Source organism: Eptatretus burgeri, chromosome 7 (assembly GCF_056783735.1).
Source record: "Eptatretus burgeri isolate ZD-2024b chromosome 7, Ebu_testis_v1, whole genome shotgun sequence".
Classification (NCBI taxonomy): Eukaryota; Metazoa; Chordata; class Myxini; order Myxiniformes; family Myxinidae; genus Eptatretus; species Eptatretus burgeri.
In genome coordinates this window covers 102,714,139-102,739,777 of record NC_140967.1, presented here as the reverse complement: position 1 = coordinate 102,739,777, position 25,639 = coordinate 102,714,139, and the positions used below count along the sequence as shown (strand labels likewise).

The window sequence follows — 25,639 nt, the reverse complement described above, 5'->3', positions numbered from 1 at the left end:
GGCACACAATGGATGAGATCAGCAAGTCGAGCTGTATGCAAGTTGGCACACGATGGATGTGATCAGCAAGTCAGGGTGTATGCAAGATGGCACAGGATGGATGAGATCAGCAGGTCGAAGTGTATGCAAGATGACACATGATTGATGGGATCAGCAGGTTGAGGTGTATGCAAGATGACATACGATACAACGGATGAGATCAGCAGGTCGAGGTGTGTGCAAGATGGCACACGATGGATGGGATTAGCAGGTCGAGGTGTATGCAAGATTACACACGATGGATGAGATCAGCAGGTCGAAGTGTATGCAAGATGGCACATGATTGATGGGATCAGCAGGTTGAGGTGTATGCAAGATGGCATACGATACAATGGATGAGATCAGCAGGTCGAGGTGTGTGCAAGATGGCACACGATGGATGGGATCAGCAGGTCGAGGTGTATGCAAGATTACACACGATGGATGAGATCAGCAGGTCGAAGTGTATGCAAGATGGCACATCATGGATGAGATCAGCAGGTCGAAGTGTATGCAAGATGGCACACGATGGATGTGATCAGCAGGTCGAGGTGTATGCAAGATGGCACACGATGGATGAGATCAGCAAGTCAGGGTGTATGCAAGATGGCACATGATGGATTGGATCAGCAGGTCGAGGTGTGTGCAAGATGGCACACGATGGATGAGATCAGCAGGTTGAGGTGTATGCAAGATTACACACGATGGATGGGATCAGCAGGTTGAAGTGTATGCAAGATGGCACATGATGGATTGGATCAGCAGGTTGAGGTGTATGCAAGATGGCACACGATGGATGAGATCAGCAAGTCAGGGTGTACACGAGATGGAACACGATGGATGAGATCAGCAGGCCGAAGGGTATGCAAGATGGCATATGATTGATGGGAAGAGCAGGTTGAGGTGTATGCAAGATGACATACGATACAATGGATGAGATCAGCAGGTCGAGGTGTGTGCAAGATGGCACATGATGGATTGGATCAGCAGGTCGAGGTGTGTGCAAGATGGCACACGATGGATGAGATCAGCAGGTTGAAGTGTATGCAAGATGGCACATGATTGATGGGATCAGCAGGTTGAGGTGTATGCAAGATGGCATACGATACAATGGATGAGATCAGCAGGTCGAGGTGTGTGCAAGATGGCACACGATGGATGGGATCAGCAGGTCGAGGTGTATGCAAGATTACACACGATGGATGAGATCAGCAGGTCGAAGTGTATGCAAGATGGCACATGATGGATGAGATCAGCAGGTCGAGGTGTATGCAAGATGGCACACGATGGATGGGATCAGCAGGTCGAGGTGTATGCAAGATTACACACGATGGATGGGATCAGCAGGTTGAAGTGTATGCAAAATGACATACGATGGATTGGATCAGCAGGTCGAGGTTTATGCAACATGGCACACAATGAATGACATCAGCACGTTGAGGTGTAGACACGTTTCAGAATAAAGAAAGACTGAAAGACAAGGAAAGGTAAGTGCGATGGGCACGGGAATCTCGATGGACCTGACCTGTTTTTCTAACAGGTGCTTGCTCATTGGTTCGATGTCAGGCCAATATTGGTCATCGATCTAAAGTAGGCCAAGCTTGCCTGTGCAGAGGTTTGGTCCATCACTGTCCAAGGGTGTTTGTACCAAACAAGCTCAGCTTGTTGGCCGATGACATTGGTGCGGCATTGAACCAACCGACAGTCATGGTCTGCCTTCAGCAATGTGACTTGTTGCATGACGATTGGCCGTGAAATGGGGGATTTAAAAGGTACCCGTGGGCTGGGAACAAAGGAAGTCAAGGATGGACAGAATAATAAGTGGTGGATACAAGGAGAGAATAAGGAGAGATGGACTAGGAGTCAAAAAGATGGTGCAAAGGTCCAGCACTTGTCTTTGAACTGTTTAGTTTTGGTTTGAATCCCAACTCGACTTCAACTGTTAGAGTAGAGCTTCACGAACAAGGTGTTGAATCAATGACTGCATCGAGGGACGTTAACACATGGCCCTTCCGCAGGTGGACTTAAAGATCCCACGATGTCTTTCAACGAAGGAGTAGGAGACTTATCACTGGCATGCTGAACAAATCACGACATTCTGCCAAAGAGCTGTGTGGATCGCATTACAACAGGCAATGAAATTGATCGAACCAGTCCGACCAGCACGGCAGGTGGACGAGCTGGTACCATGAAGGAATAAAGATGACCAGACAGGGCACAAAGACCCTCCGGAGGTCCAAGGATGGTCGTGGGCACGTTTCTGTGAGAGTCGGGCTTGATGATGTGACCAATGTACTATATCTATCGAAATCAGGATGATGCATCATATACGTATACAATATATACATATATAGTTCATCAGAAGGGATTGCAGTTTGAATTACAAGATCATATTGTCATGGTGCCACTCGCCATGGCCATGCACCCGCACAACAAGTTCTCATGAGATCTGATACGATTGTCATCAGATCTCATGAGAAATCAAAGGGGGAGATTTTATTGTGTTTCGGACTCGAAACTCGTGACCAATTGTGATAAAGAGAAAAAAAAAAAGGGGAAGAGGTGCAATGACATCATCCTGTCGTTTAGTTCCAATAATGATGATAATACAGTATTGTGCATGGAACTGGATTTAACCCTTTCGGTGCATAAACCTCGAAGGATGCCACGACGTGCGGGAGGGCGGCATTTACCGCATGGAGGAGTTGGGGGTACTAGGTGAAGCCTGAAGGGGGATATCAAAAACAAAAACAAGACGTGGGACGGGGTCTCTGTGGTCCCCTCCCCGGTGGTGAGGACCCAAATGATTGCGTGCTCCGACAGCAGCTCGAGAGACGGACATGGAGAGGACGATGGAGCATGGAGACTAGGACGAGAGGGTAACATCGGACGGACATTGCACGGTGAGAATGCAGAAAAGGAAAGAATGTTAACCTCGTTTGAGCACACAGATATTACAATGTCGTTCACCGCATGATGATGGTGAAACAGAATGCGCCAATCGACTGAGGTCGCACACCGTGGACCCGTCCTTACCAGTCAGCTCGCGGGAAATCCTTGCATCCCCCTCAGCCATGACTTCTCTCACAGCCGGACCATGTCATGAAGCCCCCGGGACTGCAGAGCAGCAGAGAACAGATTCACGATCCTTCCACAGGATGTGCAGGAAGAGCGAGTGGGACCTCGGCGGAACCACCGGCCCATCCCGGACGATCCTCGATCTTGATGCTTTGGGAGGGGATGCGGGAGAGGAGGGAGAGAGGGAGGAGGGGTGGCACGAAGGAAGAGGAGAGGGATCGCCCCCTGCCGGCTGTGCCAACAACCACCCGAACACCCTTTATTTCCGGTCTAAGGTGGAGAAAGGTTGTTGTCTCCTCTCGACCCCGCTGCTCCAACAGTCCAACCTTCCAGTTCCTTCTAACTGATAACCCCCCTTGGTTAGGTGTGAGTTACATGCGGGAGTTTTGCTGTGCTGCCGAGTTGACGGCACCGCGGACTTACCTTTGAGCTTTTCAATCTGGGTTCGATTCCCGAGCCGAACTCTCCTTTCGGTGCTTTGCAGGAAGGGCGATGCCTCAACGAGTGCCTCGTCTTTCTTTAATGGAAGGTTTGTAGGTTGTATTATCTGCTGGCATTCACTGGTGAGAGTTTGGCAAATATCTCACAACACCTTTCATAAAAGTAAGAGGAATCTTCGTCACATTCCAAAATTCTTAACCAATTCAATGGGGGCACTGCATCTGTGGCATAGCCGCACCTCAGTAACGATTTAAACAACTCGTTTCGGCGGGTGGCCGAGTGCGGTTGCTTCAGTGGGTGGCCAAATACGGTTGTTTTGGTGGGTGGCCGAATACGGTGGTTTCGTGTGTGGCTGAATACGGTCGTTTCGGTGGGTGGTCGAAAGTGGTCGTTTCGGTGGGTGGTCGAAAGTGGTCGTTTCGGTGGGTGGTCGAAAGTGGTCGTTTCGGTGGGTGGTCGAAAGTGGTCGTTTCGGTGGGTGGTCGAAAGTGGTCGTTTCGGTGGGTGGTCGAAAGTGGTCGTTTCGGTGGGTGGTCGAAAGTGGTCGTTTCGGTGGGTGGTCGAAAGTGGTCGTTTCGGTGGGTGGTCGAAAGTGGTCGTTTCGGTGGGTGGCCGAATGCGGTCGTTTCAGTGGGTGGCCGAATGCGGTCGTTTCGGTGGGTGGCCGAATGCGGTCGTTTCGGTGGGTGGCCGAATACGGTCGTTTCGGTGGGTGGCGGAATACGGTCGTTTCGGTGGGTGGCCGAGTGTGGTCGTTTCGGTGGGTGGCCGAATGCGGTCGTTTCAGTGGGTGGCCGAATGCGGTCGTTTCGGTGGGTGGCCGAATGCGGTCGTTTCGGTGGGTGGCCGAATACGGTCGTTTCGGTGGGTGGCGGAATACGGTCGTTTCAGTGGGTGGCCGAATGCGGTCGTTTCAGTGGGTGGCCGAATGCGGTCGTTTCGGTGGGGTGGCCGAATGCGGTCGTTTCGGTGGGGTGGCCGAGTGCGGTCGTTTCGGTGGGTGGCCGAGTGTGGTCGTTTCGGTGGGTGGCCGAATGCGGTCGTTTCGGTGGGTGGCCGAATGCGGTCGTTTCGGTTGGTGGCGGAATACGGTCGTTTCGGTGGGTGGTCGAAACTTGTTGTTTCGGTGGGTGGCCGAATGCGGTCGTTTCAGTGGGTGGCCGAATGCGGGCGTTTCGGTGGGGTGGCCGAATGCAGTCGTTTCGGTGGGTGGCCGAGTGCGGTCGTTTCAGTGGGTGGCCGAGTGCGGTCGTTTCGGTGGGTGGCCGAGTGTGGTAGTTTCGGTGGGTGGCCGAATGCGGTCGTTTCGGTGGGTGGCCGAATGCGGTCGTTTCGGTGGGTGTCCGAATGCGGTCGTTTCGGTGGGTGGTCGAAACTGGTAGTTTCGGTGGGTGGCTGAGTGTGGTCGTTTCGGTGGGTGGCCGAATGCGGTCGTTTTGGGGGGTGGCCGAATGCGGTCGTTTCGGTGGGTGGTTGAGTGCGGTCGTTTCGGTGGGTGGCCGAGTGCGGTCGTTTCGGTGGGTGGCCGAGTGCGGTCGTTTCGGTGGGTGTGGTCGAGTGCGGTCGTTTCGGTGGGTGGTCGAATGCGGTCGTTTCCGTGGGTGGCTGAGTGCGGTCGCTTAGGTGGTTGGCCGAGGGTGGAGGTTTGCCAAGATGAAACTTTCGAAATGATGTATGAATGTTAAATGAAGCCTTTTGCGCATGTTCTGTGTGTGCATTGGTGTGTCAAAGGTCAAAGGTCAGAGGTCAGAGTACGTGATAGGTTTTCTTTCCCACGATAACTTGAGAACGGCTGAAGGGTTCCTTGTCAAACTTGGTACAAGTGTGTATCATGACGCATATATAAATTGATTAGATTATGTGGTCAAGCGTTCAAACGTCAAAGGTCATGATGTCAGGTAAAAATGAGATATTTGAGAACAGCTGAAGGGATTTAAATCAAACTTGTTATAATGCCTGGTGTTGGCATCATGGATTGGGTGGTGGGCTTGGGATCCGAGGATCCTGAGTTCAAATCCCCGTCAGCTGTTGAATTAATACCAAGTGGGGTTGACTCTGCCCATCATCCTTCCGACGTCGGCAAAATGAGTGCCAACATGCTGGTATCCTGTGTTGGAGTGGCGACCCATCCAGGATTGTGCCCAATAGCCAAGGAGACAGCTTAAGCAGCAACAACGCTCTGCACAGTGTATGGTCCCAATGGATGGATGGATGGATGGTTTAGCTAACGTGGCGCTTTTAACCTGCCGTTGCTGGCACGAAATCTGTGATTCAAATCATATTTGAAACAATTTTCAGCATTCAGACGAAAGAGTGGCAATTTCAAAACGGCTATCCATCCTTGATCTGTTCCTGAATGTAAAAATGGGATTCATAGAACGATAGCAAGTACGAGAAACATCCGTGGATGAGAGGAGTCAGGTTGCAACCATTTCTGTTCATACAAGCAAGCAGAGGCAGTGGATAACTCGTTTGTTCGTTCGTTCGTTCCTTATGCAATCTCATTATCCCGCCCCCCCCCCCCCCCCCCGGAGGGAGGTAGCGGGATATTGTAATCGTCCGGTTTGTTTGTCTGTTTGTTTGTCTGTCTGTCTGTTAGCAACTTTAGGGCAAAACGGCTTTAGCAAACACTATCAAATTTAATCCACAGGTGGGCAATGAACCTTGGACGACCCCATTAACTTTTGGGTCCAATTGGATCAAAGGTCAAGGTCAAGGTCACGAAAAGATCAAAATCGTTTTTCACTCATAACTTCGTCAAAAATGATCTGATTTACTTCAAACTAAGCTTATAGTGAACCTTATTCTATTTGTCACTTATAATCCTCCCCATTCCTACAGTGAAAAATGCATATTTGTGAAGATCGGTAGGGACCGAAGTTTTTGGGGTCATGGCCATCGGTCAAAATTACAAATTTTCCATTAAAACTAAAACATGGTTACGAAAATACAACTTTACGGGAAAACGGCTGGATCAAACACTGTCAAATTGTATCCGCAGGTGGGTAATGAACCTCGGACGACCCCATTAACCTTTGGGTCCAATTAGGTCAAAGGTCAAGGTCAGGTCACAAAAGGGTCAAAATCGTTTTTCGCTCATAACTTCGTCAAAAATGGTTGAATTGACTTCAAACTAAGACTAAAATATTCCTGATTCTATTCCATATAATCAACATTCAGGTTAATGATGTATCAAATTTAAATTTGATCCCCAAAATAACTTTATGCCTTAAATGCCTCACTTCAATTGTCATCATGCCAGTTGGCTAGGTGTGGGTACCTCTCTCACCTGTCATGGCACCTCAGAAAAAGCTTTCTGCGACTCATTGGGACTGACTCAATCGGTCAACTTCCCGACCCGGATCTCGACCAATGGTACTCCATCTCTTCTGGATCTGATTTTGACAAATTTCCCTGAAAATATCTACTGCTCTTCCTCCGCTCCAATCGGTTCTTCTGACCACGTCCTTGTCAAAGTGGACATCTCTCTGACTGTTATCAGAGAACCACCTCACCGCCGTCGAATCTGGCATTTCACTCAAGCCGACTGGCGGGGTCTCCAAGCAGCCCTCAAACTTATAGACTGGTCTCCTATCGCTACTTTCTCCAACATCAACTCATCCTGGGAATTCTTTCGAAGAAACTTGCTCTCCCTCATGCACAGATTTATCCCCTCTCATCTTCAGTTGTCCCACCCTTCCTCCCGCCAATGGTTCACTGAAGCTTGTGGCGAGGCAGTTGTCTTGAAACAACTTGCCTTTGCCTCATGGAAAGCAAACCCAACTGAGGGCAATCTCACTTCCTTCCATAAAGCTTGGAACAAGTGTGTATCTACCCTCAGGAGAGCCAGAAAACAACATCTTTCTCATCTCAAGTCTGAACTCTCAAACCTCTCTCCCTCCTCAAAATCCTGGTGGCGTTTAATCAAATCTGTTTCTGGTGTATGTTCCCCCTCCATCCCCTCCCTTACCTCAAATGGCCGCACTGCTGATTCCACACGTGATAAAGCTGAATGTCTAAACTCGGTGTTTGCAGCTAAATCTTGTGTCCAAAACCCATCACTTTCTCTACCCACCTTACCCAGTCGCACCCAACTATCTCTGGACTCTGTGTCCTCTTCTCCTGACAAGGTGGAGAGCTTGCTGTCAAACCTCGACTCAGATTCTGTAACCGGTCCAGACAGCATCAGCCCACGTGTCCTCAAAGCCTGCTTTTCTGCTCTTGCTTACCCTCTCTCTGTTCTATTCACCCTCTCATTTGCTCAAGGTCATCTGCCATCTGCTTGGAAATCTGCAAACATCACTGCCCTGCATAAAAAGGTGATAAAACAGATCCCTGCAAGTACAGACGAATCAGCCTTCTCCGAATCATCAGCAAGGTTATGGAATCCATCATCGCTTCAGACATGAAATCCTTCCTCTTCTCCAATGGCTTGATTTCTGATCATCAATTTGGTTTCAGACCAGGTCTCTCTACCCTGGATATGCTGATTTTGCTCTCCCAACAATGGATGGAGATATTCAATGCCAGACATGAAATCCGAGCCGTATCCCTGGACATATCACGTGCTTTTGACACGGTCTGGCACCCTGCCCTGCTCACCAAACTCTCTTCCTATGGTATCCAAGGCCATCTCCACTCATGGCTCGCAGACTTCCTCTCCTGTCGCAGTCACCGTGTGGCCATAAATGGAGTTCTTTCATACCCTCTTCCTGTCCATGCTGGAGTTCCTCAAGGTAGCGTTCTGGGCCCCGTTCTTTTTCTGGTTTTCATCAATGATCTCTCCGACTCTCTGGAAAATCCTCAATATCTCTTTGCCGATGACTCCACCCTCTGCCATGCCATCGGTCGTCCCTCAGACCGGCAAGCAGCAGCTTCTTCGCTCACTGCTGATCTGGATAAAATCATAAACTGATCCAACATGTGGAACATGTCTTTCAACCCGGACAAATCTCACACTCTCACTATGTCTCTCCGAAAGGACCGTTTAGAAAACCTCCCCATCCACTTTCTCAACAATCCTCTGGAAGAAGTCCTTTCTTTCAAGCTTCTGGGTCTCACTATCTGCCATGACCTTTCCTCTGACATCTGCTATGACAGGGAAAGCCACATTTCAAACCTCGCCTCCAAACCAGTCGCCAACTGGGAATCCTCCGTCATGCAAAGTCCTTCCTCGGCCCACCTGAGCTCCTGACCACTTACAAAGCTTTTGTCCATAGCCTGATGGAGTACTGCTCTCCCCTCTGGGCTGGTGCTCCTGCCTCCCACCTGTCTCGGCTTCACGCTGTAGAAACCAAGGCATTTCGGATCATTGGCATCTCCCGCAATGAAGCTGAGTCTTTGAGCCTCTCACTCTCTCACTGCAGGTTGGTCGGTGGTCTGTCTTCTACAGTCTCCTCTCCAGCCTCGCCCCCCTCCCCCCTGCTCTCTCTGTGATTTGTCCCCACCACATTTCCGCAAGGCGCTCAAGGTCCGCCAACAACCCCCTTCTGGTAAAACTACCACAATCACGAATCACTGCTCACCTTCGCTCTTTCATTCCTCTTTTTTCCCGCCTTTGGAATAAACTCCCTCACTCTATTCATTTCCATTCTTCCCTCCAGGCTTTCAAAACAGCTGTTCACCACCACCTCTTATCATCCCCCATCCAAATCCTCGATCTTTTCTACCCCCGATAATCCACCCAAGCCCACTTCCTTCAAATTCCCTGCTTTCCTTCCTGAAAGTCCCTGCAATGTCCATCTTCTATTCCCCATGTTCCCCGTCCCATCCCTCTCCTTTCCACAGATCTCCTCAGGTCTCTGTTCCCCACTGTTTTGTCCTTCCCACTCCCTTCCCTCTTGTCTGATGCCCCCCTTGCTGTGCGTTGTGTGTTAGCTCTCACACGAGCCTCGACAAGGTATACGTACAAAAAAAAAAATTTGGCGGGATTTGTTGTGCCTGGCACCACTTGTTTATTTATTTATTTTTAACAATTTTTGCACAGGAGGAGGTCGTTCGGCCCGTCATGCCTGCACCACACCAATACCAGATTTTAATAAATCCGTCAATGAGCCTTCCCTTGGTGTGCAGCCTTTTGGCCGCTGCACTGCTGCTCATTTCACCGACCTCGGAAGGATGACAGGCTGAGTCAACCCCACCTGGTGTTAATTCAGCGGCCTACAAGGGCTTGAACTCAGGACCCGAGGATCCCAAGCCGCCACCCGAACCGCTAAGCCCACACCAAGTTCCGTAACACCGAAAGGTTGTGTCGACTTAATTTCCCTCACCAGGAATCCCGAAGGAGGAGCGCCGGTCCCGGTGGTGGTGGTGACAGAGGGTATTACGGGTGACGATGCAGACCCTCAGTATTGTATCACGACTCTCGAGTAAGAGGACTCCGTGTTATTTTTTACACCCACTTAGCCAATGTTGCTTTCGCCTCGATTGCAAAAAAAAAAAAATTCCCGATTTATTCCCTTTTCCTCATTGGAAAGGTGTATATATATATGTGAAACAGCTTGAGCGTCGTTCCACCTTCTCGCGCCATTTTTGTCCTCGGCTACCTCAGAATAATGGTCATATTAACGTTACAATATTACAAAATAATAACATGAACAATAATAATCGCAGAATAATTGTCAGTAGCAAAAAGAATGACGCGACTCCCAACCCCTAACTCCTGAAGAGAAATTCAATTTTTTTTTTCGTGATTAGAATAACAGTAACCTCCTCATCTCACTCAAAAAGTTGATCCATGGGGGGTGTTCCGCTAACAGTTAGCTCGCTATCGCTTACTTAGCCGGCCGTTCCGAATCAATCGTTTCGTTGGAGTGCTTGCTAGAGTGCTTAAGCCGCTTGGCGAGCGCTATACAAGCTGCTTGATAAAGGAACAGAACCCAGCGCATGTTCTCGGTTGAGGACCCTTTTGTGGTTTTGCCGTTTGTGTAATGAAAAAAAAGTTAATTTCTGGTGATTTTAAACCCTTTTCCCCTATTGTTGAACCTTTTTTTTTTTACCTCCACCACCGATGGTCAAGAAGGTTATATTTTCAACCGTCTCTGTTACTTACGAAATCTTTAGATTTCGTAAGTATATTGATGACTTCCGTCCTCTGTTTGTGTGTTTGTTTGTGTGTTTGTTTGTGGGTGTGTGTTTGTTTGTAGGCACGATAACTCGAGAACGGAAGAAGCTACCAATGTCAAATTACACCACGTGATTCAGGAGGGTGATGGCTCGTGCTGATTAGATTTTGGTCAAAATCGGTCAAAGGTCAAGGTCACAGTGAGGTCAAACATCCAAAAAATGATAACTCGAGAACGGAAGAAGCTACCAATGTCAAATTACACCCCGTGATTCGGGAGGGTGATGGTTCGTGCTGATTAGATTTTGGTCAAAATCGGTCAAAGGTCAAGGTCACAGTGAGGTCAAACATCCAAAAAATGATAACTCGAGAACGGAAGAAGCAACCAATGTCAAATTACACCCCGTGATTCGGGAGGGTGGTGGCTAGTGCTGATTAGATTTTGGTCAAAATCGGTCAAAGGTCAAGGTCACATTGAGGTCAAATATTCTATTTTTGATGGTTTGGTACAGATAACTCGAGAACGGAAGAAACTCCTCTCCTCTTCTTCTTTCGGCTGCTCCCGTTAAGGGTCGCCACAGCGGATCATCTGTATGATCCGCATTGTGATTTGGCACATGTTTTACGCCGGATGCCCTTCCTGACGCAACCCTGGTCGCCTCTTACAACACAGGGATATGGTACACCTATTTTAACCGGGGTATACACCGGCCCAGTACACTGGTACTCATTTCGCCGACCTCGGAAGGATGACAGGCTGAGTCAACCCCCTGGTGTATTAATTCAGTGGCCCAACGGGGCTTGAACTCAGGACCTTTTGGATCCCAAGCCGCTGCCCTAACCACTGCACCAACACCAGGCTTCGAGAACGGAAGAAGCTACCAATGTCAAATTGCACCCCGTGATTCAGGAGGGTGATGGCTCGCACTGATTAGATTTTGGTCAAAATCGGTCAAAGGTCAAGGTCACAGTGAGGTCAAACATCCAAAACATTCGAATTTTGATGGTTTGGTACAGAATCATCGTAGAAACTTCTGGTTTGCGTCGCTACCTTCTCTAGAGACAGCTTTTATTAGCCAAGGTCAGAGGTCAAGTTGACGATTTCGTAAGTACCAGTCTATGACTGCTTGTTTGTTTGTTTGTTACTTGCAAAATCGAACAATTTTCATTTGTCTGTTTGTTTGTGTGTCGGTAGGATATCTCAAAATGTTGTGGACGGATTCAGACGAAACTTGGTGGACAGGTGGGATGTGTGACCATGACGAATTGATTAGATTTTGGTGAAGATCCGGACCTGGATACGAGAGTTATTTCATTTTTTCAGTGATTCTTCACCATTGAGAGAGATAGGACCAAAACGATATACAGTAGTACTGTAAAATCGAGGGAAAAAAGTTCAAGTGGGCGTTGCTCCACCTATAAGAGGCGTGGGACGCCCCTCATACAAAAAGACACAACTAGACCATGATATCTAGTTTGTGTCCAAGTTTCATCAAGATCGCATCAAACATCAAGGAGCTATGCTCTGGAGAGAGTCACAAACAGACAGACACACAGACACAACGAAAATAGTGGTCACTGCTGGTGCCCGCGAACAAATATCATGCTATTGATTCGCGGGCGCCAGCAGTTGGTTCGTGGGCAGCAGCAATGACCACTATTTTCGTTGTGTCTGTGTGTCTGTCTGTCTGTCTGTGACTATCTCCAGAGCATAGCTCTGTGACGTTTGATGCAATCTTAATCAAACTTGGACACAAACTAGATATCATGGTCGAGTTGTGTCTTTTTGTATGAGGGGCATCCCACGCCCGTTATGGGTGGAGCCACACCCACTTGAAGTTTTTATTTATTTTTATTTTTTTCTTGCAATTTCATTTCCTTCAAGCTGTGCGTAATGTCCATAAGTACAACATATAAAAAAATCCGATTTGATTTGGTCAATTTTGATGGAAGAGATAGGTTTTTACGATAGGGCTTCCTCAATAATTCCCGTGAACCATCGTCGCCTCCCGGCTTGTTTCAAATATATAATGGGCCCGATATGTTGTTGTGGATCAGGCATTACGTGGCAGAGGTATGTGCATGACGTCATCGCCAGGCTCCAAAGGAAGGGAGAACTCGGTTTTTACTCCTTTGATAACCTGGTGTTGGCTGAGTGGTTAGGGTAGCTGGCATAACTGAGGATCTAAGGGTCCTGAGTTCAAGTCCTGTTAGCTGCTGAATGAACACCAGGTTCTGAGGTTGGCAAAATGAGTACCAGTGTACTAGTAAAGGGGCACAGCATCAGTGGCCCAGCTGTGCTTCCAAGAAATGATAGCGACCTGGCAGCCAAGCTGCCATATGTTAGAACAGGTCTCCGTTTGTTTGTTACTTGCAAAAAATCGAAGATTTTTCAGGTATATTGGTTGGTTGCATGTGTTTTTTAGTTTGTCTGTCGCCTGCAGGTCACAATTTTAGACCGATCATCACGAAGCTTCACCACATGGGAGAGTTCATCATAAGCAAAAAGCCTATTGTTTTTGAGGTCAAAAGGTCAACGAATTTGTCAAATTTCTAAAATCCTCAATTGGACAAGAAATTTGAACAGGATTTGCATATTAGGTCATGGAAATAAACCAATTATTTTGAGGTCAACATAGGCCATGTTTCTAAAATTGTCAATTTTCATCCAATTGACTTGAAATTTCAAAAGGAGTTGCATATTTGGTCATTGAATTCAACATCATTCCAAAACAGGAAACTTACTGTTTTTAAGGATGTCACAAAGGACACAAACAACAGGCACAAAGAACGAACGTAACGTGTTAAATAAGGTGGTGTAAAAGACGGTGGATCAACGGCGGTAAACTTCCGAAAAAGTTTTTTTTTTCTTTTCTACAGCCTCCAAAACTTTTATTTTATTTCAATTGGATTAGATAATTGAACACTGGAACACAAATTGTCCTGACCCTACTGAAAACCTCGGGTTGAGTAGTACTTGGACAAAACATTACGCCATTTTATGCCATCTCGACCAATCAAATTTGCCGCTCATGCTCTCATCACTGGGGAATATCGAGATTCAGACAAAATCGTGGCTCGTAGGAAAGATAGATTGTGATCGGAAACACAAATCAGGAATTGAAAAGATCCTTACCGTGTCCTTTTTCTGAAAGCACCGTGGGGTAAGGTGTTCTGTGAACTCACGTTCATTTATGGTTTACCTCATATTGTGATGTACCTGTACTGTATGCAGGAATGCAAGACCTAAAGTCGACAATAATCATCATGGGCATGATACTCAGGTCCACCTTCAGCAGGGAGAGAGTGAAATTCAGATCCCAGCAGAACCTTGGCAAAGTTAGCACCGGAGTAAAGACCGACTGGTAAATGGAATTAGAGCACAAATCAGGTAATGATGCAGATGTAGGTTCAGGTGTTGAAATGGAGTCACTCACTATGTTGAGTATCATAACCCTTTGCTTTTCACGCTGACACTAACACAACATCAACTTTCATGCTTCAATTGTGGACAACACCCACAGCTTTTACAGGACAAACAGACTCGAGGGACACTACTGAAGACACCTGCAACTTCTGCCAGGCTGCCCCAAACATAATGAAACACATTATGGAAGACCGCGTGATCGTGGCTCCACAGAGAGAAGAGCAAAACATTTTAGATGTGACGTGAGGGATCTCTGGGTCACTCCAGGGAGATTAATCGGCCATCTCCATACCATGGGTCTGTCTGAGCAGAACGCGCTGTTCTTTTTTCATAAAATTATTCCTCACAATTATGTTGAACAGTAACGGCTATTCCTAATGTATATTAGGGTGGTCCTTCGTTAGGGGGTAAATTTTCGAATTCATTTATTTTAAGCTCCAACCCCCGGAATTTGTGGGAACGGTTGAGAAAACTCTTCTAGTGTTTTTATTTCAAATTCATCATCATCAAATTTCATCGCTGTTTGATTGCTCCGTTGGAAATCATTGCCGGCTCTCAACTTCCCTCGGAAGAAGAAGTGCTGGGACTGTTGATATACCGAATCGAGGTCGACAGGAAGTCTGTGCGGGAGGCGGCCAACAATGTCATGAAAATTGTCATTGAGCTCTGGTTGAAAGCCAGGATCACACTACAGCGACAGGACACCATCCTGGCAAAGATTGAAAAACTCCATAAGGAGTTTGGAAACGTCAAGCGGAACAAGGGGCGAGCTGGCTCTCAAGCGGTGCGTGAGGAAGCTTTCAAGAAGCGGACAAAGAATCTCTTCGATGTCGCCGCCGCCAATGCCCTGGACGTCCTCACGAATGAGGAGGATAAGGCATTTCTGCTAGCTCAGCGCGAACCCGGTCGCCATGGAAAGCTGGGATCTGTCAACACACAGTTAGCTGCCGTGGAGGCCCGCGCCGCTCAATGCCGTGAGGAGCAGGAGCGACAGAGGCAGCGCGCGGAGGATGAAGCCAGCACGTCCATGATCCAAGTGGAATTGGAATCGTCGTCCACCTCTGCAGATGAGACCAGTCAGGAGGGGAGCGGAGACGGAGAAGCGAGACCTCCAAAGTGCCCCAGGAGGGCTATGACAAACGTGATCACGCCAAGTGTGGCAGCGGCTCTGGACAGGACCAAGATTACCGAATGCTAACTCAGGATGATCAGCAACTGCAATTTCTCCTCCAAGTTGTCTCTCGTCATCGCGCGGAGTTCCCAGACTCCAGAAAGAAGACCGTGTCTGCTGGTGTGGCGGCCCAGCAGGAGCAGGAGCACTAAGTCAGACGGGCCTAGGAGCCTTGTGGGACATTTTGCTTGAGATTTTTGTTATAGTTTAATATCTTTAACTGTGTAATGAGGTAACCATTTATAAAACACTGTATGTTGTGTGTTATAAGCTAACATTTTGGGAATAAATGGTACAAAATTTTTTTTCCAAGTATTGTTGTTTTTATTCCTCAGGGTGAAACTTCAAGGTCGATGAGGGAGGGGTAAATGTTGTCTGATTGGAAAAAAAAAAAGTTCACCAGGAGAGTTTTCTCGACTATTCCAATGAATCCCGGGGGTTGGAGCTCAGAAAATCCGAGGTTGAGGAATAAGGACCACCGTAATGTATATAAGTAATAAAAACATTAAAACAAGAAAAAGAGCAATCAGAGATTGCCGACCCTCACCAAGACTTGTTTTGTGTGGTGTTTGTGTCATTTTGTGTGGCGTTTGTGGACTGGTGTGTTCCATAATTTATAATAGACATAACTAGAACTGCCACTTTATAACTGTTGGCAATGATGACCGGGTGCCAAGATGTCACGCTTTGATCAGACACCTGACCCTGATCCATGACGTTTATTATTATTCAATTAAATTCATAATGGGATTAAAATTAATTTAATTCAAATCAAATGGAAGACCAAATACTGCGGGTACAGGACTGCATTGGAGCACAGAAGGAACCCACACAAGCAAAGAGAAGTAGAAGACGTCGTGCAGAGCATGACACTTGCAAAATCCAAAAAAACAAATTTGATCTCAAAAATAATTGCTGGTTGAATTCAATGACCAAATATGCAAATCCTCTTCAAATTTCAAGTCAATCGGATGAAAATTGACAATTTTATAAATTCGGCCCGTGTCCTTTTGGTCTATGTTGACCTCGAAAATAATTGGCTCGTATAATTCAGCAAACTGATATGCAAATCCTCTTCAAATTTCAAGTCAATCAGATGAAAATTGAGGATTTTAGAAACAACTCCTTAGTTGTTGACCACCTTGAGCCTATCTTGACCTTTTGGTCGAGGTTGAACTCAAAAATAATTGGCTGGTTGAATTCAATGAGCTGAAATATAAATCGTCTTCAAATTTCAAGTCAATCGGATGAAAATTGAGGATTTTAGAAATACCACTTTAGTTGTTGACCTTTTGACCTCAAAAACAATGGGCTTCTTCCTTTTGACAAGCTCTACCATGTGACGATGTTTGGTGAAGATCGGTTTAAAAATTGTGACCTGCAGGCGACAAACAGACAGACAAACAGGATAATAAAATCGACGAACCAATATACTTGAAAAAATATTCGATTTTGCAGGTAATGAAGTCATCAGGAGGAACCTGGATATGATTCGAAGTTTCAGATGCCATTCCTCTACCGTCAATCCCAGCCAAGTGAGCCTTATTCAAAAAAAACAAAACCTAAAATAACCCACAATCAAAAAAAAAATATTATTATGGCTGCCAGACGATGCGTCCAATCAGGTCAAAATTGAAAATATTGTTGCGGCTGTGGAAATTTGCAATACCCAAGAAAGGTCCTCAGGTTAGATATATCGATAAGTTCATGTGTAGTTAGCCCACACCCGTTGTTTAGAGGGAATATGTGTGATTCGGGCTGCGATGCTTTAGTTAGCCGTTTTTCTTTATCTATCGTTATTTTGGACCATTAAGCCACCAACAACTCAAACACCACCACCTTTGCCTCTTTACCTCCACAATTCCATCCCGCAAACATCGCTTCACCGCCATTCCCAAACGACGCCCGCCAACAACCAAACCACCACAGCAAACCCCCCACCACCTTCGCCTTTCTCCTTCCACAACCATCAACCACACCACCAGTCAACACTGAACGTCGTGCTGTCCAGGGCCCATTCGGTAATTGTTGCCGAACGCATCGAGCCACGAGTACAAATGGATGCCTTTACGGGAAAGGAAATTCGGATCAGGAGAGGCTCACGCCCCTTTTTGCCCGACCAATGGCTAAACGTCGGATGGTGTGGCCCCGCCCCCAAGTGCGATGCATGTGGACTCCTTTTAGGAAGGAATTCGGATCAGGAGAGGCTCACGCCCCTTTTTGCCCGACCAATGGCTAAACGTCGGGTGGTGTGGCCCCGCCCCCAAGTGCGATGCATGTGGACTCCTTTTAGGAAGGAATTCGGATCAGGAGAGGCTCACGCCCCTTTTTGCCCGACCAATGGCTGAACGTCGGGTGGCGTGGCCCCGCCTCCAAGCGCGTTTTGATCCGCGAATTAGCATACACGCTCCTCCTCCGGTCTATAAAGACGCAAGCACAAGGCGACTCGCGTGTGTCGAGTGTCGTGTCAAATTGGGACATGTGCTGTGCTGTGCTGTGCTGTGCTGTGTTGTGCTGTGCTGTGCTGTGCTGTGTTGTGCTGTGCTGTGCTGTGCTGTGCTGGTCGAGTCAAGACGAAGGTCATCGTGAGGTTGTCGTTGCGGCGATTGGACGGCGAAGGGGACGGAGCTCGGAGTTGAGGTTGAGGGACGAATCGTGGCGTGAAGCAGGGACGTGGAAGAGGGCTCAAGGACGAGAGTTCACCGGAGTCGGTGCGGTCCCAAGGCCCTGCTAGCGGGACGGAGCGTCCGCCATTCCCCTCTTTCCACCCCGAGCATCAACAATTTCCTCCATCCGCGCTGAGATAGCGCCGGTAACCCCGTCCGCTCCCCGCCCCAACCGTGGTGTCGACCGACCAACACGTGCCTGCGCAACGCATGCCTGGAGGAGCTCACCGACCATACCAGGGGCACGGAGTCAGGCGCGTTACGCGGACATTGCGGCTAGCCCGCCATCGCGCCACGAGGGCGCGGGTAAGACCCCTTCAGTCTCGTGGACCTGGCCGATCACCCAGGTCCCACGTTCATTTGGTCCACGGACCTGTCTGCCTCCTTGCCTGTGAGGGTGGCTTGTATTTTCCTTGCTTTTGGTGTAAATGTGTGTGTGTGGCGCCAGTCTATTAAGTAAACCCGTATTAGTGCTTGTACATTACTGTATTCTGTTTTAACTCTGCGTATTGTTCTTGCTTTGACTGTGTACGTGCATTTTTGTATGATTGTAAAATACGTGCTTGTCTGCGTGCGAATTAAAAGTGCTTGTCAAACTGTTTCCCGTTTCGTTGCGTCCTTTCCTTTATTTGAAAGTTCCATCTTGCATCACGTAAGGGATTGGTAGTGGGTGGAGACACCCAATAAATAATCTGAACCGTCGAGGTCGACGAGAACTCCGCTCGGTTATCCCTGCAGCACGGAACGAGCCGCTTAAGCAGTTTGTGTCCGGAGTCGACCTGCGGCGTGGTACAACTCCACGGTACGCTACCCGCGCGGGTACTTAGGTATATCGACATTCGGCAATTCACCCTATTTCGCGTGGGTAGAATGCGGACTGGGTTGTGGTGAGGTTAAACCCCCACCCGTGGCTAGCTCCTTGGCGGTAGTTCCAAGAGGGTCACGACTGAATTGTCCGTTCCGGTGGGCAACGCGTCGCGATTTGAGTTACGTGGCCGATCGCACGCCGAGCGGGCGAAATTCATAACAATATATTTGCCCCATCACTACTGGATCGTAATTGTGAAGTTTCACATTAATTGATGAAGTGGTTCAAGAGAAAGAATTTACTTAAGATTTACGTTCAAACTAATATGGGTGCCGACCATGTGACCGATCAATAATTCTTTATCACCCGAGTATCTCCAAGTCAAGGGGAACATGTCTGTGAAGTTTCCCCTCAAGTTTTTCAGAAGTGGGAAGGTTTTGTTCCTCACGAATAGGCGGTCAGAGCTGCAAAATTTTGCCTTGATCTGTTCAGACGTTTTGGAGATTTTTGAAGGTTTGGTTTGCTTTGTTTTTAATGGTTGCCTAACCGCCTGAACGATGACGTCATTTTTGTTTTTCTGTTCATCAATTTATTCCAAGATGACCCTCAAAAATTTTCATACTCATCGTATGTAGCATTCTACGCATGCAATTATGACGTCGTAACGAAGGCTTCTATGACATCATAAAAAAACACTTAATGGAGGTTATGTTTTCATCCTCTGTCTGTCTGTAACTTGTGAAAATCAAAGATTTTTCAAGTATATTGGTTGGTCTTGTGCATCATTCTGTCCATCTGTCTGTCTGTTTGTTTGTCAATCACCTACAAGTCACAATTATAAACCGATCTTCACAAAACACCCAAGGGTAGAGTTCCTCATAAGTACGAAGCCTGTTATTTTTGAGGTCAAAAGGTCAACATAGGCCAAAGATCAACAACTTTGTCATTTCTAAAATCCTCAATTTCCATTCGATCGACTGAAAATTTGAACATGATTTGCATATCAGGTCACTGAATTCAACCAATTATTTTTGAGGTCAACATAAGTCAAAAGGTCAACATAAGCCAAATCTCTGAGCTTGTCAATTTTCATCCGACTTAAAATTTTAAGAGGATTTGCATATTTGGTCATTGAATTCAACCACCAATTATTTTTAAGGTCAAACTTGTTTTATGGATTTTACAAGTATCGCGCTATGCACGGTATTCTTCTTCTTTGTGAATTGGATATCTCAAAAAGTTGCAGACGGATTCGGATGAAATTTGGTGGAGAGCTTGGGTATGTCAGGGTCAGGCCAGGTATGGGAGCATGCGCCGGAGCAGCGCGTCGCTGCATACACTTTCCGCCGGTACTCCAAGGGCCTCCATCTTGCCATCCCCTGGCAGATGCCTGGCCCATCCCCATCTCCTTGAGATGTTGATCAATCTGCTGCAACCACGAGGCATGTAGTCAGCCCATTGGCCTCCTCCACTAATGAGGCTCCCCTCACTGAGAGAATCTGGTGAGCAGGATCAGCGTCAGAAAAACGAGCCACGTGTCCATACAGCCGCAGCTGACGCTAACGGACTATGCAGGTAACAAATCTCATTTGAGTCTCTTTCAGCAACCGCTCGTTGGACACAAAGTCCGACCAGCGATAGCCAAGGATTCTCCAAAGAGACCTGGTACCAAAGGAATTAAGTCTCCATCTCAGATCCCTGGTCAGAGTCCAAGTCTCACATCCACAAAGCAAGACTAGAAGCAGCAAGAACCGGAAGAGTTGGACTTTCGTTCTCCCGCACAGGTACCGGCAGCGCCACACCCCATGATCCAGTAAATACATGACTCCCCAGGCCGGCCCAGACGTCTGTTGACCTCTGGCTCACAGCCAGCAGAGACGTGAATATCACTGCCAAGGTAAGTGAATCTCTTCGTGACCTCAACATCCTCACCACAAACAGGTACAGACAGAATAGCAGCATCCAAGATGTCATTGAAAGCCTGGATCTTAGTTTTGACCCAGGAAACCCGTAATCCCAGCAGCTCCGACTCTTCATTCAGTACCTCGAGGGCCCCCAAAAGGATATCCAGAGTCTCCGCAAGGATGACTGCATCAATTGCGAAATCAAGGTCAGAGATCTTGACATTCCAAACGATGCACCACAACATGATCTCTCCAACATCCTCCCCAGAATCCAGTCCATACAAGTGCTGAAAAGTGTGGGGGCCAGTACAAACCACTGACGGACTCCAGAAACAACTGGAAATAAGTAAGAGATGGTATCACCCCATCTCATAGCACTCTCAGTACCAGAGTATAGTTTGGACATCAGATTGATCAGTTTTGGTGGCACCCCATGAAGACCAAGAACCCCCCAGAGGACATCCCAATTCCCTGAATCAAACACTTTACAGAGATCAACATCGGCTGCAAGTAGCCAAAACTCTCGTCTGCGTTCGGTGAGGACACGAAGAGCAAGGATACGGTCAATCGTCGACCTCTTTGGTGTAAAGCCTAACTGCTCTGGATGCTGGTGCTCAAGCAGATGGTGGCGAATCCTATCAATAATTATCTGAGCAAAGACCTTGCCCAGCACTGAGAGCAGCGTCACCCCTAGGTCGTTGTTGCAGTCTTGGCGATCACCCTTCCCTTTCCAGAGATGGACAACAAGGCCCCTCTTCCAGTTAGAGATAGAACATTCCAGGCACCCACTCGAAGGGACCGCCTCAGGTTAATCCAAGGAGACCGCCGTCTGGTGGATGACACCTCAGCACCACCCCGACACACACTACCACAATCTGACCCTGGTAGGTTACCCCGTGGTTTCCTTCCTATCATCAAAGATTAGGGGTCCCGAAGCATGGTATGTGACACATATTGGGTATGTGACACGGACTAAATGGTTAGATTTTGGTGAGGATCCGATAAGTTTTTTTTAAAGCGATTTTTTTTCACCATTGAGAGATGGGCATGTAGCCAAAAACCACATATAGCAGGATTTATGTAAAAGTTATGGATGAAGCATGGAGCATTGGAGACCAACACTTTTCAGCACTTGTATGGACTGGATTCTGGGGAGGATGTCGGAGAGATCAAGTTGTGGTGCATTGGATGAAACTTGGTGGACAGGGTGGGTATCTAACAAGGAATAATTGATTCGATTTTGGTGAAGATCTGAATCCAGATCCGAGAATTTTAAAGTTATTTTTCACCTTTGAGTGATGAGGCTAAAAATGATATCGTTACAGATCTGGGGTTCAAGTTCGATCATGAGGGGAAACACTCGGATTCCTCCCGAACAACCGATCCTGAGGCCACCAGGCACAGATAACTCTGCGCTGGTGGGTTGCAAAGCAGCACAAATGCTCATTGGTACTGCCAATCCGGGCAGGATTAGAACACTTTGGGTGTTACCGTTTCCAGAGGATTGACCGAACCAAGCTAATTTTGCACCCTAGATGCGTACTTGTATTGACTTACCATATCATGTGCAACCGAGCGGGGCTGCCAAGTACGCACAGGCTAATAAGAGCAAATTAGTGGGGTAGAACTTCCCAGCTCACCTGCACGTGGACGATCGTAGACCAATGGAGGAAAAGGCAGAACGAGCTGGGTGCATTTATAACGTAAGCAATTTATTATGATAAAGTGAGAGCGAGGAAAAAAAAGCATGAGGACAACAAAGGATTTTAATCATAGCAATGTGTACAGCAGGGATTTGTGTGGTGCAGCAAAAGAAATTCAAATATTTATCAAGAATACAGTGCAGAGCAAACCTGATACAAACTTCTACAATCTTATCCTATGCAAACATTGCAGGCAACATCAGACCCACACACACAAGGAAATTAGAATAGCGAGAAAGATTAAAGTACAAGGTGTGAACGACCTCTGTGGTACCTGGCACGGCCGACGGGCCCACAATTCCCAGTCACTTAGGATGGGCAGGAGAGTCTACGGTGTCTACTGGGCGTCTATGGTGCGTGAGTGAGGAGGTGCAAAATGAGATGCAATGAAGTGCAGAAGAGGAAAAGGAAAGCAGCGCGTCTCTGTAGTTGCTCTTTTAGCTCTTGTGCGTCCATAGCAGATGAGACAGTAGATTGGAGAGACAAAACGTGCAAGGTGATAGCTTTTAATGGCGTGTGAGAGTCTGTACGCGTAATTACTAAGTCTGTTGTTGGCCTGGCATTCTGCTCACTCAGCCCTCTGCTTCGTCTTTCCCTTCACGCCGCTGTTCAGGTCTGGACCCTCCTCCTTGTCCAGCTCCCTGCACTTAGAAGATTCTCTGACCTCTTGTAGACGACAGTGGCAAGGAGACCGACTGCGTGGAGACTGACTGTCTCTGGCGGAGACTGACTATAGCGGATTGTGTGTTGGATGATCCTTGCATAGCTATTTTAGAGACAATGGGCAAATGAGGAGCCTAAATTTGGATCAAAACAATCTGTACGCATCCCCCAGCACCCTCATTGGTGCATAGACACTTTCCTGAGAAGTAACCCTGCCCCTGCGAGGCTCCGAAGCCGAAAATGGCCTCATTCACCCCCAAACTCAGTCATGCGATGGAGCTCTGAGTTCAACATGGGGTGCAGGTTTTTGGAAGCGTTTGCTGGCCATGAACGTGCGCTGGGCACCAAATGAGGGTCGATATTTAGCAGAGCGTCAGGGCTATCCAAACGATGTGGAATGGACCCCATTGCATTCTTGCCCTCTGAGCTATGTGCCAATCTGTTCCGACCTCACACATCCGCCATGGTCAGTAATGTCCATTGTTCCCCGATATCCTTAAAGGACAGTGGTGAGCATCTGGGGTGCCGACTGTGGTTGCGGAGTTTTGTCGTGGTTGTGGTAAGGTGGGTGAAGCACTATGGCGTTTGTGGTGAGGAGGTTGAGCATAGGTTATGGTGGGGATTTTTAGGAAGGTGTTGTGGTGGTTATATGAGGGTTGTAGCATTGTGGTTCGAGTACGGAGAAGGTTAAAACAAAGTGTCCATTGGAGAATGGCGCGCTGTTTGAACGGGGTTTTGGCAGCATATGCTAATGAAGCGCTCTGTTAATGTGCAGTCTGTGGCTTGCATGCTTGCATGAAGGAGAGGTCGTGCGTACGAAGTACAGTAAATAAAATAGAGAATGGAATGAAGATTACAATTAAAAACCTAACTAAAAGCTCTTGCAACGCATCCTGTCCCATATACCCGCTGGACATGAGGGAAGGGCTAACTAAAACTAATATTAATGAAACAACTGCTTGGGGGCCACTATATGCTGTGTGCATTTGCTTTGAGGAGTGGCAGTTTCGCAGAACCGCAACACTATGCAAGCACGATATCTCAAAAAGTTATGGATGGATTTGGACGAAACTTGGTGGATTAGTTGGTTCGGTGACAAGCCGATTTTTGTTCAGTTCTGAATCCAAATCCAGCCAATCAGTGGGATGCAAAACGTAAACTAATCAGCCTGTTGGAAGTGTGCACTCCACCGAGTGGCCCTTCCAGCTCCCCATGCCGAGTTTTTGCCATGTGCCAAATTTCAATTTTTTCCATGGTGCGGTTTTGGAGCTACAGAGGTCCAAAACTTTTCCTTTTTTCCAACATGGCTGCCACAGCACCTGTCCTATGTCATAATTATCATAATTATCATTAAAACATACAATTTTAATGATAATTATAATTATCATTAAAACATACTATCATTATCATTATCATTAAAACATACAACATGAGTAGTCACTCCAATGGTCAAAATTTCATGTCAATCTGACAAGCGGCTGTAGAGTAAACAGAGAAAATTAGTTCTGTGCAAAGAAACAAACCCAAATGCAATACCTCATCCTCTGGTGAGGGGGACACTCGGTAGAACACATACCTCCCCCACGCAATGCCTGATCCAGTCAAACATATTGGGCCCAATAAATTTTTGAAATATTATGCTTATAATGTATACTGTATCATTTTCGGTCCCATCTCTCAATGGTGAAGAATCACTTTGAAAATTAAAAAAAAATTTGGATGTGGATCTTCATCAAAATCCAACCAATTCATGCTTGTCACACACACAACCTGTCCAAGTTTCATCCAAATCCGTCCACGACTGTTTGAGATATCGTGTTATATAATCGGTTTAGACCTGTCTCTCAATGATGAAGAATCATTTTTAAAAATTCTAATAGCCGGGTCCAGATCCTCACCAAAATCTAATCAATTCGTCCTCGCCACACACCTAATCTGCCCACCTAATTACATCCGATTCCGTCCACAACTTTTTGAGCTATTCTGCACACAGACAAACAAATAATCGGACAGACAGACAGAGGGGTGAAAGCAAAAGCTCCTTCAATCTTCGTGAATGGAGGTAACTAAAGAGTTCATCGGAGACGATACCCCATGCAGTGTTCAGGTATATACTTCAATTTTAATAGAATACTAGACGACCCGTGAACCCGTTTGAGTTCCCGTTGTGACAGCGGTTGATAAAAAAAATCATTTCAAGAAAAAAAAAGATAGCTCCAGCAAACTATACTGCTGAGGGTGTTTGCATCGATCAAATAATCCCGAAGAGTACTTGACTGAATTGGGAATTGATTTTAATTTTTTTTTTGTTGTTGCCTGATTTGAACGAAACTTGTTACTGCACACTGCATGAGAATGGTGAGAAAGGTGGGCCGAAAATGTTTGCGCCATCGTGTACCATTTTGGCTGTATTTCGGGAACATACATACAAGATGAAAATTTTAGTAATATATAGATCGATGATTTTAAAGATCGTTTTAAAAATCTGGAAGTTTAGCACAACTGAAGCAGTTTTATACACCAGCATTATACAGTACACTTGCACTCTGTTCTTTATCAGCACACCAGCAAATCTTGCTGAAATAAGACAACATTGTGTTGCAAATTAGGAGATGAAAGCTTCATTGGTCACTTTTGAATGCAGCATCAATCCGCATCATACATAGCCATTTTGGAGGCTTCTTCTTCACCACGATA

At 47.0% G+C, this 25,639-nt stretch overlaps 2 protein-coding genes across 7 annotated transcripts in view; one reads left to right on the top strand and one right to left on the bottom strand.

Moving 5' to 3' along the window:
- CARMIL1 (capping protein regulator and myosin 1 linker 1) overlaps positions 1-9,821 on the bottom strand; it is a 252,839-nt gene extending 243,018 nt beyond the window's left edge. For 2 of the 4 annotated variants that reach the window (XM_085890032.1, XM_085890036.1), the window contains exon 1: positions 3,055-3,274. In XM_085890032.1, the coding sequence (XP_085746158.1) occupies positions 3,055-3,094 (40 nt within the window). In that variant the 5' untranslated portion in view covers positions 3,095-3,274. Of the gene's footprint in view, positions 1-3,054; positions 3,275-3,519; positions 3,656-9,806 lie in introns of those variants that run through there. The other 2 variants (XM_085890034.1, XM_085890033.1) reach the window with 2 other exon arrangements.
- Positions 3,489-18,469, top strand: LOC147023960 (uncharacterized). 3 transcript variants are annotated; one of them, XM_085890038.1, is made up of 3 exons: positions 3,493-3,625; positions 9,810-9,905; positions 13,836-18,469. In XM_085890038.1, exon 3 carries the CDS (start codon positions 14,674-14,676, stop codon positions 15,223-15,225), a length of 552 nt encoding a protein of 183 aa, XP_085746164.1. In that variant the 5' UTR covers positions 3,493-3,625; positions 9,810-9,905; positions 13,836-14,673; the 3' UTR covers positions 15,226-18,469. The 3 variants fall into 3 exon arrangements, 2 of the variants coding, with proteins under 2 accessions (XP_085746165.1, XP_085746164.1); XM_085890039.1 differs by lacking the exon at positions 9,810-9,905 and having other exon boundaries at positions 3,489-3,625; XR_015060490.1 differs by lacking the exon at positions 3,493-3,625 and having other exon boundaries at positions 5,037-9,905.
- Positions 18,470-25,639: the final 7,170 nt, after the last annotated feature.

Excerpts from the sequence above, each read along its gene's own strand:
- LOC147023960 (XM_085890039.1), top strand. The coding sequence starts at position 14,674 with ATGAAAATTGTCATTGAGCTCTGGTTGAAAGCCAGGATCACACTACAG.